The sequence below is a fragment of the Coregonus clupeaformis genome, chromosome 13, assembly GCF_020615455.1.
Source record: "Coregonus clupeaformis isolate EN_2021a chromosome 13, ASM2061545v1, whole genome shotgun sequence".
Lineage (NCBI taxonomy): Eukaryota > Metazoa > Chordata > Actinopteri > Salmoniformes > Salmonidae > Coregonus > Coregonus clupeaformis.
Window position 1 is genome coordinate 47,806,983 of NC_059204.1, and position 15,804 is coordinate 47,822,786.

General features: G+C 44.2%; 1 protein-coding gene across 2 annotated transcripts; it reads right to left on the reverse strand.

Annotated features, from left to right (window-relative positions):
- Nucleotides 1–474: 474 nt before the first annotated feature.
- LOC121580263 (ADP-ribosylation factor-like protein 3) lies at nt 475–15,565 on the reverse strand. Of its 2 annotated transcripts, XM_041895318.1 has the most exons (6): nt 15,362–15,565; nt 14,989–15,132; nt 12,931–13,047; nt 6,052–6,102; nt 5,708–5,893; nt 475–1,058 (listed from the first exon to the last, which is right to left on the reverse strand). In XM_041895318.1, the coding sequence occupies exons 1-6, from the start codon at nt 15,377–15,379 to the stop codon at nt 1,005–1,007; spliced, it is 570 nt and encodes a 189-aa protein (XP_041751252.1). In that variant the 5' UTR covers nt 15,380–15,565; the 3' UTR covers nt 475–1,004. The 2 variants fall into 2 exon arrangements, with proteins under 2 accessions (XP_041751252.1, XP_041751253.1); XM_041895319.1 differs by lacking the exon at nt 12,931–13,047.
- Nucleotides 15,566–15,804: the final 239 nt, after the last annotated feature.

Consider the following 15,804-nt stretch of genomic DNA (forward strand, 5'->3'; position numbering starts at 1 on the left):
AGGCCTACAAACCTGACTCCGTTACACCAGCTCTGTCAGGAGGAATGGGCCAAAATTCACCCAATTTATTGTGGGAAGCTATTGGAAGGCTACCCGAAATGTTTGACCCAAGTTAAACAATTTAAAGGCAATGCTACCAAATACTAATTGAGTGTATGTAAACTTCTGACCCACTGGGAATGTGATGAAAGAAATAAAACCTGAAATAAATCATTCTCTCTACTATTATTCTGACATTTCATATTCTTAAAATAAAGTGGTGAGCCTAACTGACCTAAGACATGGGATTTTTACTAGGATTAAATGTCAGGAATTGTGAAAAGCTGAGTTTAAATGTATTTGGCTAAGGTGTATGTAAACATCCGACTTCAACTGTATATATGAGCAATGACAACAAACAGTGGCTGGCGATGGAATGGTGCTTGTCTATAGGGGTAATTGATGGTACAAACAAATCATGCATATCACATCAAGTATGAGCAGATTCTGCCAATTCAATATTTATTTTATATCACAGTCTCAATTCACACAATAAACAAATAATGTATAAACAGTGAAACTACAAAATGTAACCTTTTTTTCTTAGTGTATGAATTTTGCCTTATTCATGTGCCTAAAACTAAAGAGATATGTTTTTGTGGGACTATTTACCCATGAAATGCTCTGTCCCTTGGATTACTTGTACTCTTCAAGAATAGTTTTCTTCCATAGACTAAATCAAATAAGTATCATTCCAGAGCATTGGCAATAACCGTTCATGGGACTGGAAGTTAAGTGTTTTTTCTCTTGTTGATTGTTTCTGTTGTGACCCCCTCCTTCAATCCATTTTCCTGTGGCTGGATTTGAGAAGCCAGCAAGATCTCAAATGTTTTGGGGCATCTTCAGATAGATAGCTTCATCTATAAAACCTGTCACCATTGCATTGGGTGTCAACATATGTACAGAGTTGTCATGAAACACACAAAAGTATGTGTTTAGAAAGCAGCATGTTGGATATTCAGGGTTTAGTCAGCTTTCTTCCTATTCACAATGTTGTTGGAAATCCAGTTCATGCCATCCTGTGAGAACAAAAAGATCACATGTACACATTACATTTTCAAAATTACAAAGCAATTACACCATATACCGGACGTAGATGTACAGTACCAGTCAAAAGTTTGGACACACCTACTCATTCAAGGGTTTTTCTTTATTTTTACTATTTTCTACATTGTAGAATAATAGTGAAGACATCAACACATGTGGAATCATGTAGTAACCAAAAAAGTGTTAAACAAATCAAAATATATTTTATATTTGAGATTCTTCAAATAGCCACCCTTTGCCTTGATGACAGCTTTGCACACTATTGGCATTCTCTCAACACTGCTTTTCCAACAGTCTTGAAGGAGTTCCCAAATATGCTGAGCACTTGTTGGCTGCTTTTCCTTCACTCTGCGGTCCAACTCATCCCAAACCATCTCAATTGGGTTGAGGTCGGAGGATTGTGGAGGCCAGGTCATCTGATACACCACTCCATCACTCTCCTTCTTGGTAAAATAGCCCTTACACAGCCTGGAGGTGTGTGGGGTCACTGTCCTGTTGAAAAACAAATGATAGTCCCACTAAGACCAAACCAGATGGGATGGCGTATCGCTGCAGAATGCTGTGGTAGCCAGGCTGGTTAAGTGTGCCTTGAATTCTAAATAAATCACAGACAGTGTCGCCAGCAAAGCACCCCCACACCATAACACCTCCTCCTCCATGCTTTATGGTGGGAACTACACATGCGGAGATCATCCGTTCACCCACACCGCGTCTCACAAAGACACGGCTGTTGGAACCAAAAATCTCCAATTTGGACAAATTTCCACCGGTCTGATGTCTATTGCTTGTGTTTCTTGGCCCAAGCAGGTCTCTTCTTCTCATTGGTGTCATTTAGTAGTGGTTTCTTTGCAGCAATCCGACCGTGAAGGCCTGATTCACACAGTCCCCTCTAAACAGTTGATGTTGAGATGTGTCTGTGACTTGAGCTCTGTGAAGCATTTATTTGGGTTGCAATTTCTGAGGCTGGTAACTCTAATGAGCTTATCCTCTGCAGCAGAGGTAACTATGGGTCTTCCATTCCTATGGCGGTCCTCATGAGAGCCAGTTTCATCATAGCGCTTGATGGTTTTTGCGACTGCACTTGAAGAAACTTTAAATGTTCTTGAAATGTTCTATATTGACTGACCTTCATGTATTAAAGTAATGATGGACTATCATTTCTCTTTGGCTATTTGAGCTGTTCTTGCCATAATATGGATTTGGTCTTTTACCAAATAGGGCTATCTTCTGTATACCACCCCTACCTTGTAACAACACAACTGATTGGCTCAAACACATTAAGAAGGAAAGAAATTCCACAAATTAACTTTTAAGATGGCACATCTGTTAATTGAAATACATTCCAGGTGACTACCTCATGAAGCTGGTTTAGAGAATGCCAAGAGTGTGCAAAGCTGTCATCAAGGCAAAGGGTGGCTATTTGAAGAATTTGAAATATAAAATATATTATGATTTGCTTATCACTTTTTTGGTTACTACATGATTCCATATGTGTTATTTCATAGTTTTGATGTCTTCACTATTATTCTACAATGTAAGAAATAGTAAAAATAAAGAAAAACCCTGAATGAGTAGGTGTGTCTGTCACGATCGTCGCAGAGAGTAGACCAAGGCGCAGCGTTGCAGGCAAACATATTTATTTAAAGAGAGTAAACCCTCGAACAAAACAACAAACGATACGTGCAGTCCTACGGTACAGACCAAAAGGAACAAACCAACTGGAACAAGATCCCACAACTATTGTGGGAAAACAGCCTGTATAAATATGGCTCCCAATCAGAGACAACCAGCAACAGCTGACACTCGTTGCCTCTGATTGGGAACCACTCTGGCCAACACAGAAATACAAAACTAGAATCCCGACATAGAAACACAACACATAGAATATACACACCCTGGCTCAACATATAGAGTCCCAGAGCCAGGGTGTGACAGTACCCCCCCCTAAAGGCGCGGACTGCGACCGCGCCTCAACATAGACCAAACAGGGGAGGGCTGGGTGGGCATTCCTCCTCGGAGGCGGTTCCGGCTCCGGGCTCGTCCACCACCCTCCAATAATCCCCCCGTAGCGCCCCTGGTCCGGTCTGGCCCCGCTGGCTGGAGCTGGACTGGACATCGTAGGAGCGGATTGCTTAAGCTCCGGTGTGGAGCAGCTGACCGGTACCTGACCAGGCACCGGTGACCCAGGCACGGGTTGTGCCGGACTGACGGCGTGCACCCCTGGCTGGTGCGTGGAGCAGGAACGGGCCGGACCGGGGCTGACGATGCGCACCCCTGGCTTGGTGCGTGGAGCAGGAACGGGCCGGACCGGGCTGATGACTCGCACCCCTGGCTTGGTGCGTGGAGCAGGAACGGGCCGGACCGGGCTGACGATGCGCACCCCCGGTTCGGCGCGTGGAGCAGCAACGGGCCGGACCGGGCTGACGATGCGCACCCCTGGCTTGGTGCGTGGAGCAGGAACGGGCCGGACCGGGCTGACAATGCTCACCCCTGGCTTGGTGCGTGGAGCAGGAACGGGCCGGACCGGGCTGACGATGCACACCCCTGGCTTGGTGCGTGGAGCAGGAACGGGCCGGACCGGGCTGACGATGCGCACCCCTGGCTTGGTGCGTGGAGCAGGAACGGGCCAGACCGGGCTGACGACTCGCACCCCGTAGGCTTGGTGCGAGGAGCAGGAACAGGCCGGGCCGGGCTGGCGACGCACACCGTAGGCTTGGTGCGAAGGGCAGGAACAGGCCGGGCCGGGCTGGCGACGCGCACCGTAGGCTTGGTGCGAGGGGCAGGAACAGGCCGGGCCGGGCTGGCGACGCACACCGTAGGCTTGGTGCGAAGGACAGGAACAGGCCGGGCCGGGCTGGCGACGCACACCGTAGGCTTGGTGCGTGGAGCAGGAACAGGCCGGGCTGGCGACGCGCACCGTAGGCTTGGTGCGAGTGGCAGGAACAGGCCGGGCCGGGCTGGCAACGCGCACCGTAGGCTTGGTGCGGGGAGCAGGAACAGGCCGGGCCGGGCTGGCGACGCGCACCGTAGGCTTGGTGCGTGGAGCAGGAACAGGCCGGGCCGGGCTGGCGACGCGCACCGTAGGCTAGGTGCGAGTGGCAGGAACAGGCCGGGCCGGGCTGGCGACGCGCACCGTAGGCTTGGTGCGAAGGACAGGAACAGGCCGGACCGTACTGGGAACACACACCACTGGCCTTAAACGGGGATCAGGAACGGGCCGGACCGGACTGGCAATACACCTCAGTACCTCTCGCCGTGCCTCTACAACTTCCTTCCCTCCTCTCACCAATGGCTCCCGTAACCCGGTGGCCTTCTCTCCTCGTCTCCCATTTCGCCCTGTGGCAGCCTCCTGCTGCCCAGTCGCCCATGCCGTGTGCCCCCCCCCTAAAAATTTTCTGGGGTTGCCTCTCGTCCGTCCGACGACGACACTGTTGACGCCGTTGCTCCTCTCTCGCCAGGGCCTTAATCTTAGCCCATGGCCCTTTGCCCCCGAGCATGTCCTCCCAGGACCACGATTTGCCCACCTGGGCCATCGCCAACCTCTCCAGCTCCTTTCCCGGCGCTTCCTCCCATGTCCAGGCTGCCTGCTCCTGGACACGCTGCTTGGTCCTGGTATGGTGGGATCTTCTGTCACGATCGTCGCAGAGAGTAGACCAAGGCGCAGCGTTGCAGGCAAACATATTTATTTAAAGAGAGTAAACCCTCGAACAAAACAACAAACGATACGTGCAGTCCTACGGTACAGACCAAAAGGAACAAACCAACTGGAACAAGATCCCACAACTATTGTGGGAAAACAGCCTGTATAAATATGGCTCCCAATCAGAGACAACCAGCAACAGCTGACACTCGTTGCCTCTGATTGGGAACCACTCTGGCCAACACAGAAATACAAAACTAGAATCCCGACATAGAAACACAACACATAGAATATACACACCCTGGCTCAACATATAGAGTCCCAGAGCCAGGGTGTGACAGTGTCCAAACACTTGACTGGTAGTGTATACTGTAGCTACAGTGTTACGTATTTCATGGGACACATAGTAAGGCGTTATGTTGGGGTCTGACCTCCTGACCTGATCCTCCAGGACAGTACTCAGGTGCAGATGCTAATCTGTAGCTTTACACAGCATTCATGTGGTGTCACGACAATGAGGCAAAACATTTGTCTGCCCGCCAATAGTTTGTTTTAGCTCTTAATTTTCACCGCTAATGAGATGTTGTCCTACTGGAAACTGTAGTGACATAATCTGCTGCACACTATGTGAAACCCAGTTAAAGGTTCTGGAAAGATCCTACTAATGACATGGTGGCTAACAGAGAATAACTTATTCTCCTGTGGGCTCCAATTATTTTACTACATGAACAGAGTGAGAAGAGGACCTTTTCTGCAGTGCGCACAGCACTCCCCCTCATGTACTACATGAGGAGGAACAGAACATGAACACCAACTGAGTCCACTGAATTGGCACTCGATGATGCCTTTAATACGTCTTGTAAGGCCCAGAGGATTGTACAGTACCGTTGTTATTTTATATTGTGATATGGTGCCCCTCTAACTTCATTAAACGCTGACTGTGACATTATCTGTCCTATTTTCAGAGATGTTGTGGCCTACCTGTACTCCCTCTCCAGAGAAAGCTGAGCAGGCCTGGATCTGCCACGCCCGGTCGCGTAATGTGTGAAGGTTCAGGCCCTCTGCAATCTCGCTGGCAGGCGAGGCCGTGGACAGGTCCTGCTTGTTGGCAAAGATGAGCACGGGAACCCCCTTCAGGTTCTCCTCATCGATCAGCTCTGACAGCTCCTGAGGGGTCAGCAGTGTTATTCCAGAGAGGAGCATAGTATGTGGACTACATCTTTGTGTTGTCAGCAATTACAGGTTTGCATATCCACTATTATAATACAAGGCTAACTGTTAAAAAACTTGGAATAGAGTATGACTGCTATTTCAGTTGGCCTTACCAGTCCAGTTTCTTCAAACCGCTTCTTGTCTGTACTGTCTATGACATATATCTGGAGGAAAGAGGAAATAGGAGGGATATTTCTCATCTTGTCACACATACAGTGAGGGAAAAAAGTATTTGATCCCCTGCTGATTTTGTACGTTTGCCCACTGACAAAGACATGATCAATCTATCATTTTAATGGTAGGTTTATTTGAACAGTGAGAGACAGAATAACAACAAAATAATCCAGAAAAATGCATGTCAAAAATGTTATAAATTTATTTGCATTTTAATGAGGGAAATAAGTATTTGACCCCTCTGCAAAACATGACTTAGTACTTGGTGGCAAAACCCTTGTTGGCAATCACAGAGGTCAGACGTTTCTTGTAGTTGGCCACCAGGTTTGCACACATCTCAGGAGGGATTTTGTCCCACTCCTCTTTGCAGATCTTCTCCAAGTCATTAAGGTTTCGAGGCTGACGTTTGGCAACTCGAACCTTCAGCTCCCTCCACAGATTTTCTATGGGATTAAGGTCTAGAGACTGGCTGGGCCACTCCAGGACCTTAATGTGCTTCTTCTTGAGCCACTCCTTTGTTGCCTTGGCTGTGTGTTTTGGGTCATTATCATGCTGGAATACCCATCCATGACCCATTTTCAATGCCCTGGCTGAGGGAAGGAGGTTCTCACCCAAGATTTGACGGTACATAGCCCCGTCCATCGTCCCTTTGATGCGGTGAAGTTGTCCTGTCCCCTTAGCAGAAAAACACCCCCAAAGCATAATGTTTCCACCTCCATGTTTGACGGTGGGGATGGTGTTCTTGGGGTCATAGGCAGCATTCATCCTCCTCCAAACACGGCGAGTTGAGTTGATGCCAAATAACTCGATTTTGGTCTCATCTGACCACAACACTTTCACCCAGTTCTCCTCTGAATCATTCAGATGTTCATTGGCAAACTTCAGACGGGCCTGTACAGTGGGGGAAAAAAGTATTTAGTCAGCCACCAATTGTGCAAGTTCTCCCACTTAAAAAGATGAGAGAGGCCTGTAATTTACATCATAGGTACACGTCAACTATGACAGAGAAAATGAGGAAAAAAAATCCAGAAAATCACATTGTAGGATTTTTTATGAATTTATTAGCAAATTATGGTGGAAAATAAGTATTTGGTCAATAACAAAAGTTTCTCAATACTTTGTTATATACCCTTTGTTGGCAATGACACAGGTCAAACGTTTTCTGTAAGTCTTCACAAGGTTTTCACACACTGTTGCTGGTATTTTGGCCCATTCCTCCATGCAGATCTCCTCTAGAGCAGTGATGTTTTGGGGCTGTCGCTGGGCAACACGAACTTTCAACTCCCTCCAAAGATTTTCTATGGGGTTGAGATCTGGAGACTGGCTAGGCCACTCCAGGACCTTGAAATGCTTCTTACGAAGCCACTCCTTCGTTGCCCGGGTGGTGTGTTTGGGATCATTGTCATGCTGAAAGACCCAGACACGTTTCATCTTCAATGCCCTTGCTGATGGAAGGAGGTGTTCACTCAAAATCTCACGATACATGGCCCCATTCATTCTTTGCTTTACACGGATCAGTCGTCCTGGTCCCTTTGCAGAAAAACAGCCCCAAAGCATGATATTTCCACCCCCATGCTTCACATTAGGTATGGTGTTCTTTGGATGCAACTCAGCATTCTTTGTCCTCCAAACACGACGAGTTGAGTTTTTACCAAAAAGTTCTATTTTGGTTTCATCTGACCATATGACATTCTCCCAATCCTCTTCTGGATCATCCAAATGCACTCTAGCAAACTTCAGACGGGCCTGGACATGTACTGGCTTAAGCAGGGTGACACGTCTGGCACTGCAGAATTTGAGTCCCTGCGGCGTAGTGTGTTACTGATGGTAGGCTTTGTTACTTTGGTCCCAGCTCTCTGCAGGTCATTCACTAGGCCCCCCCGTGTGGTTCTGGGATTTTTGCTCACCGTTCTTGTGATCATTTTGACCCCACGGGGTGAGATCTTGCGTGGAGCCCCAGATCGAGGGAGATTATCAGTGGTCTTGTATGTCTTCCATTTCCTAATAATTGCTCCCACAGTTGATTTCTTCAAACCAAGCTGCTTACCTATTGCAGATTCAGTCTTCCCAGCCTGGTGCAGGTCTACAATTTTGTTTCTGGTGTCCTTTGACAGCTCTTTGGTCTTGGCCATAGTGGAGTTTGGAGTGTGACTGTTTGAGGTTGTGGACAGGTGTCTTTTATACTGATAACAAGTTCAAACAGGTGCCATTAATACAGGTAACGAGTGGAGGACAGAGGAGCCAGAAATCTTGCTTGTTTGTAGGTGACCAAATATTTATTTTCCACCATAATTTGCAAATAAATTCATTAAAAATCCTACAATGTGATTTTCTGGAAAAAAAATTCTCAATTTGTCTGTCATAGTTGACGTGTACCTATGATGAAAATTACAGGCCTCTCTCATCTTTTTAAGTGGGAGAACTTGCACAATTGGTGGCTGACTAAATACTTTTTTCCCCCACTGTATATGTGCTTTCTTGAGCAGGGGGACCTTGCGGGCGCTGCAGGATTTCAGTCCTTCACGGCGTAGTGTGTTACCAATTGTTTTCTTGGTGACTATGGTCCCAGCTGCCTTGAGATCATTGACAAGATCCTCCCGTGTAGTTCTGGGCTGATTCCTCACCGTTCTCATGATCATTGCAACTCCACGAGGTGAGATCTTGCATGGAGCCCCAGGCCGAGGAAGATTGACAGTTCTTTTGTGTTTCTTCCATTTGCGAATAATCGCACCAACTGTTGTCACCTTCTCACCAAGCTGCTTGGCGATGGTCTTGTAGCCCATTCCAGCCTTGTGTAGGTCTACAATCTTGTCCCTGACATCCTTGGAGAGCTCTTTGGTCTTGGCCATGGTGGAGAGTTTGGAATCTGATTGATTGATTGCTTCTGTGGACAGGTGTCTTTTATACAGGTAACAAGCTGAGATTAGGAGCACTCCCTTTAAGAGTGTGCTCCTAATCTCAGCTCGTTACCTGTATAAAAGACACCTGGGAGCCAGAAATCTTTCTGATTGAGAGGGGGTCAAATACTTATTTCCCTCATTAAAATGATTTTGTTGTTATTCTGTCTCTCACTGTTCAAATAAACCTACCATTAAAATTATAGACTGATCATTTCTTTGTCAGTGGGCAAACGTACAAAATCAGCAGGGGATCAAATACTTTTTTCCCTCACTGTATAAGACTGATTCTCTATTCGGTATCTAACTTTTATTGATATTCAAGATTCTGAAGTAAACTAATGTCCAGTGTTTTCTCTAAGCAATGAAACAGACTGTGGTCTAAACCTAACTGTAGTAAATGGCTTCTATTTTACTCTCTGAAGCATATTACAGATACAGTGCCTTCAGAAACTATTCATACCCCTTGACATATTCCAAATTTTTTGTGTTACTGCTTGAATTTAAAATGGATTAAATTGATTTATTTTCTCACCCATTTACACACAATACCCCATAATGACAAAGTGAAAACATGTTTTTAGACATTTTTTTTAGACACTGAAAATTAAATACAGAAATATTACACCCCTGAGTCAATACATGTTAGACTCACTTTAGGCAGCAATTACAGCAGTGAGGCTTTCTGCTAAGTCTCTAAGAGCTTTGCACACCTGGATTATACAATATTTGCACATTATAATTAGTTTACAGTAACAGTGAAACGTTTGGACACACCTACTCATTCAAGGGTTTTTCTTTATTTTTACTATTTTCTACATTGTAGAATAATAGTGAAGACATCAAAACTACGAAATAACACATATGGAATCATGTAGTATCCCAAAAAGTGTTAAACAAATCAAAATATATTTTATATTTGAGATTCTTCAAATAGCCATCCTTTGCCTTGATGACAGCTTTACACACTCTTGGAATTCTCTGAACCAGCTTCACCTGGAATGCTTTTCCAACAGTCTTGAAGGAGTTCCCACATATGCTTAGCACTTGTTGGCTGCGTTTCCTTCACTCTGCCATCTGACTCATCCCAAACCATCTCAATTGGGTTGAGGTCGGGGGATTGTGGAGGTCAGGTCATCTGATGCAGCACTCCATCACTCTCCTTCTTGGTAAAATAGCCTTACACAGCCTGGAGGTGTGTTGGGTCATTGTCCTGTTGAAAAACAAATGATAGTCCCACTAATCCCAAACCAGATGGGATGGCGTATCGCTGCAGAATGCTGTGGTAGCCATGCTGGTTAAGTGTGCCTTGAAGACAGTGTCGCCAGCAAAGCACCCCTACACCATAACACCTCCTCCTCCATGCTTTACGGTGGGAAATACAAATGCGGAGATCATCCGTTCATCCACACCGCGTCTCACAAAGACACGGCGGTTGGAACCAAAAACCTCCAATTTGGACACCAAATCCATTGCTCGTGTTTCTTGGCCCAAGCAGGTCTCTTCTTTAGTAGTGGTTTCTTTGCAGCAATTCGACCATGAAGGCCTGATTCACACAGTCCCCTCTGAACAGTTGATGTTGAGATGTGTCTGTGACTTGAACTCTGTGAAGCATTTATTTGGGCTGCAATTTCTGAGGCTGGTAGCGCTAATGAACGTATCCTCTGCAGCAGATGTAACTCTGGGTCTTCCATTCCTATGCCAGTTTCATCATCGTTTTTGAAATATTCCGTATTGACTGACCTTCATGCCTTAAAGTAATGATGGACTGTCGTTTCTCTTTGCTTGTTTGAGCTGTTCTTGCCATAATATGGACTTGGTCTTTTACCAAATAGGGCTATCTTCTGTATACCCCCCTATCTTGATTGGCTCAAATGCATTAAGAAGGAAAGAAATTCCACAAATTAACTTTTAAGAAGGCACACCTGTGAATTGAAATGCATTCCAGGTGACTACCTCATGAAGCTGGTTGAGAGAATGCCAAGAGTGTGCAAAGCTGTCATCAAGGCAAAGGATGGCAATTTGAAGAATCTCAAATGTAAAATATATTTTTATTTGTTTAACACTTTTTTGGTTACTACATGATTCCATATGTGTTCTTTCATAGTTTTGATGTATTCACTATTATTCTACAATGTAAAAAATTGTAAAAATAAAGAAAAACCATTGAATGAGTAGGTGTGTCCAAAACTTTGACTGGTATTGTAATTCCTCAAGCTCTGTCAAATAGGTTGTTGATCTTTGCTAGACTGCCATTTTCAAGTCTTGCCATAAAATTTCATTCCAATTGAAGTCAAAACTGTAACTAGGCCACTCTGGAATATTCAATGTCTTCTTGGTAAGCAACTCCAGTGTATATTTGTCCTTGTGTTTTAGGTTATTGTCCGAAAGGTGAATTTGTCTCCCATTGTCTGTTGGAAAGCAGACTGAACCAGGTTTTCCTTTAGGACTTTACCTGTACTTAGCTATATTTTGTTTATTTTTATCCAAAGAAACTCCCTAGTTCTTGCCGATGACAAGCATGCCCAAATCATGATGCAGCCACCACCATGCTTGAAAATATAAAGAGTGGTACTCAGTGATGTGTTGTGTTGGATTTGCCCCAAACATAACGCTTTGTATTCAGGACATAAAGTTAATTCCTTTGCCACATTTTTTGCAGTTTTACTTTAGGGCCTTATTGGAAACAGGATGAATGTTTATGAACATTTGTTATTATTTACCAGCTTCCTTCTTTTCACTCTGTCATTTAGGTTAGTAGTCGCAGTTGTAAATGAGAACTTGTTCTCAACTGGCTTACCTGGTTAAATAAAGGTGAAATAAAAAATAAATAAAATAAAAAGTGATGAGTAACTACAATGTTGTTGATCCATCCTCAGTTTTCTCATACCACAACCATTAAATTCTTTAACTGTTTTAAAATCACCATTGGCCTCAATGTGAAATCCCTGAGCGGTTTCCTTTCTCTCTGGCAGTTAGGAAGGACGCCTGTATCTTTGTAGTGACTGGGTGTATTGATACATCATCCAAAGTGTAATTATTAACTTAACCATGCTCAAAGGGATATTCAATGTCTGCTTTTTTAATTTTTACCCTTTTACCAATAGGTGCCCTTCTTTGCAAGGCATCGGAAAATCTCCCTGGTCTTTGTGGTTGAATCTGTGTTTGAAATTCCGCCGAGGCTGCCTCTCCTCCTTGTTCGGGCAGGTTTCGGCGTTCGTCGTCACCGGCTTACTAGCTGCTGCCGATCCATTTATCATCACTCCACTTGTCTTGTCTAATTAATCACACACACCTGGTCCTTATCCCCAATTAGTCAATGTATAAGTGTTCCCTCTGCTTCCTTGTCTGTGTGGGTGATTGTTTGTAGTGAGCTGTGTGTAGCTCGGTTGAGCTACCCTTACCTTGTCGTTGCCAGGGTAGATATTTCCCCTGTGCCTGAGTTTTGTTGTCACATGCTTGCGCAACTGTTTATCGACGGAATAAACTTTTTGGATGCGTATTACTCTCATGCGCCTGACTCCTTCTATCACACGCATCACAGAGGGACCTTAGAGATAATGTAAAAATCATGTTAAAAAAAATATTATTGCACACAGTGAATCCATGCAACTTATTATGTGATTTGTTAAGCACATTTTTACTCCTGAACTTATTTAGGCTTGCCATAACAAAGGAGTTGAATACTTATTGACTCAAGAAATTTCAGCTTTTCATTTTTAATTAATTTGTAAAAATGTCTCAAAACATAATTTCACTTTGACATTATGGGGTATTGTGTGTAGACCAGTGACACAAATTCTCAATTGAATCAATTTTAAATTCAGGCTGTAACACAACAAAATGTGGAAAAATTCAAGGGGTGTGAATAGTTTCTGAAGCCGCTGTATAATAGGACAAAGTGAGAGATAATTTACACACCAACAAATCTGTTTTTTCCAAATATTTCTTCCAGAAGGGCCGAATCTTCCTCTGTCCTCCAATGTCCCACACGTTCAGTTTCATTCCGTGAGACGTGAGACTCTTAATGTTGAAGCCCTTTGGGATCAATGGAGGCGCAGAATTCGGAGGTAACACAGTTTAACAGAACACAGCCTTAATATTGTACTAATGTCTCTAAATAAGCATTTGTTTGTAACATTCTGACATTACAAGACAGACATGTACAATGATAATAAACCTTGACCCTCTATTTTTAGCTAGGCCTTACACAATGTGTGTCGCACCCTCTCTGCCTTTATGGTTAAGTCATCTTCAACCCCCGGATTAAAGTCACAGCCTAGTCTCTATTCTTAGTCTAGCTAAATGTACTATTGTCAATGTGCTATTTTGTGCAAAGTCTGCATAAACCGACTGCTTAAACAAGCACTGTCTTTTATTGCCTTCGAACATATGAAAAACCAACCAAATCATTCAACACTACTATGATGAACTTGAATGGACAACGTGTCGATATTTGATGACACTACTTGTTTACTTCCAGAGCTCTTGGCCAGAGGGATATACTGTAAAGCAGGATCATTGAGTTAGCCATGTGTTTTTGGTTGTTGAGTCAATTAGACCATACCCATTTCAAGCTAATCTTTCTAAAAAATGTCAAGTTATTTCAGAATATTTAGGGAAGTTAGCTGGCTAACTCATTGATCCTGCTTTGCAGTATAACCCTCTGGAGTGACCTGACCCTTGTAAAGTCATCGGTACAGCCAGAAGAGGCCTGGCCAGTGGCCATACCTCGGAGCCTAGTTTCTCTCTAGGTTTCTTCCAAGGTTCCTGCGTTCTAGGGAGTTTTTCCTAGCCACTGTGCATCTGCCTCTGCATTGGGTTTTATGCTGGGTATTTGTAAAGAACTTTATGACAACTGCTTCTGCAAAAATGACTTCATAAAATACATTTGATTTATTGATCTGGGATCAGGCCATCTACAGTGCCTTGCAAAAGTGGTGTTTTTCCTATTTTGTTGCGTTACAACCTGTAATTTAAATGGATTTTTATTTGGATTTCATGTAATGGACATACACAAAATAGTCCAAATTGGTGAAGTGAAATGAAAAAAATAACTTGTTTCAAAAAATTCGAAGAAATAAAAAACGGAAAAATGATGCGTGCATATGTATTTACCCCATTTGCTATGAAGCCCCTAAATAAGATATGGTGCAACTAATTAACTTCAGAAGTCACATAATTAGATAAATAAAGTCCACCTGTGTGCAATCTAAGTGTCACATGATCTGTCACATGATCTCAGTATATATACACCTGTTCTGAAAGGCCCCAGAGTCTGCAAACTGGAGCAGTTTTGCCTTGAAGAATGGGCAAAAATCCCAGTGGCTAGATGTGCCAAGCTTATAGAGATGTACCCCAAGAGACTTGCAGCTGTAATTGCTGCAAAAGGTGGCTCTACAAAGTATTGACTTTGGGGGGGTGAATAGTTATGCACGCTGAAGTTTTCATTTTTTTGGTCTTATTTCTTGTTTATAAAAAAATTAAAATATATTGCATCTTAAAAGTGGAAAAATGCCAAGGGGGGTGAATACTTTCGCAAGCCACTGTATCTCCCTTTCCATGTCTGACTCATGCCATCTATTTCCCTTTCCATGTCTGACATGAAGTGTGACAATCCTTTGCATCTATTTTAACTGCTATTAGGGATGAGTGGCTTTACTTGCTACCAATGGTGCCATTAGCTGAGGTTAATATGCAATTGTTTTCTCACCCATGTCACCCATTTAGAGATCCAAGAATGATTATAGTTTGGTAGAAGACATTGATATGATCAAAGATCAGATTTTGAAACAGCAGGTTAAAAAAACATCTGACATCCGGCTACCATTGAGTAAGTGCCATTCCGTGGAAGCCTTCGGCAACAACCTGAGGAAGGAAGTGTAATATCCTGCCATGGAGGCGGGTCACAGAGTTGTCATTACAAAACTGCAGTGGCCTGCTTATGTAAGTTCAGAGCATGCCAGGATTGGATCTGACCTGTGTAGGAGTAATGGTGTTGACATCCTCGGATGAAAGCTGTTTTAGCAGCGTTGTTTTGCCAGCGTTGTCTAGACCCAGAAGGACTATCCGAAGTTCCTGTTCTGTGGTTCCTTTTAATTTCTGTAGGACTGAGAAAAACCCCTAAGAAAAACAAGAAAGAAGAGGATATTACAAACAGACACAGAAAAAAAGCAATTAGGAAGCTTGTAAGGGACTACAATGCATTTTATTAGCTGAGATTGTGTCAAATCGTCAGTTAGTTTGTTATTGAAAAGGGAAAACAGTCTGTCTCTGAATAACCCTTTAGGACTCATCAAGATGTTCATTTCCATCAAACTCAAAGATCGGCAGCAGAAGGTAGCGGGATTACCTTTTGAACTTCTCCCATGTTGAATGATGTGCTTCAGAAAGCAGGAAAAAGGACAGGTAAGAGGCAAAGCCTCATTCTATGGTGAATCTTCAGTGTTGTCCAGGTACCCAGTAAATAGGCCTAAAGGAATCTCCTCGGTACCCCTTACGTCTTTTTGAAGTGTCCAGAACCAGGGTGGAATCGTCTCCTGCTTGGCCTACCTCAGCAGCTCTCGCTCAGGAGGAGGAGGAGGTGGGGGCCAGGGAAGGATTACCAGGCCACAAATAGCCCTCCCTGTTGTGCACACCTTTCCCCTAACCCCATTGGCCCCCACCCCTCCCTTGTCCTTCCTGTCCCTCCCTCCATGCATTAAATAATTTACCTGGATTATCCTCCCCACCACCTGCCACACAGGAAGCCCAGGGCTCTTCATCAGTGCTGGAAGAAGGGAAAATATCTGCTGC

Coding starts and splice junctions, on each gene's coding strand:
- LOC121580263 (XM_041895318.1), bottom strand. Junction 6,103..12,930: donor TGGAAAAAACAGATTTGTTG/GTGTGTAAATTA, acceptor TCTTTCCTCCAG/ATATATGTCATAGACAGTAC. Junction 1,059..5,707: donor TCTCTGGAGAGGGAGTACAG/GTAGGCCACAAC, acceptor TTGTTCTCACAG/GATGGCATGAACTGGATTTC.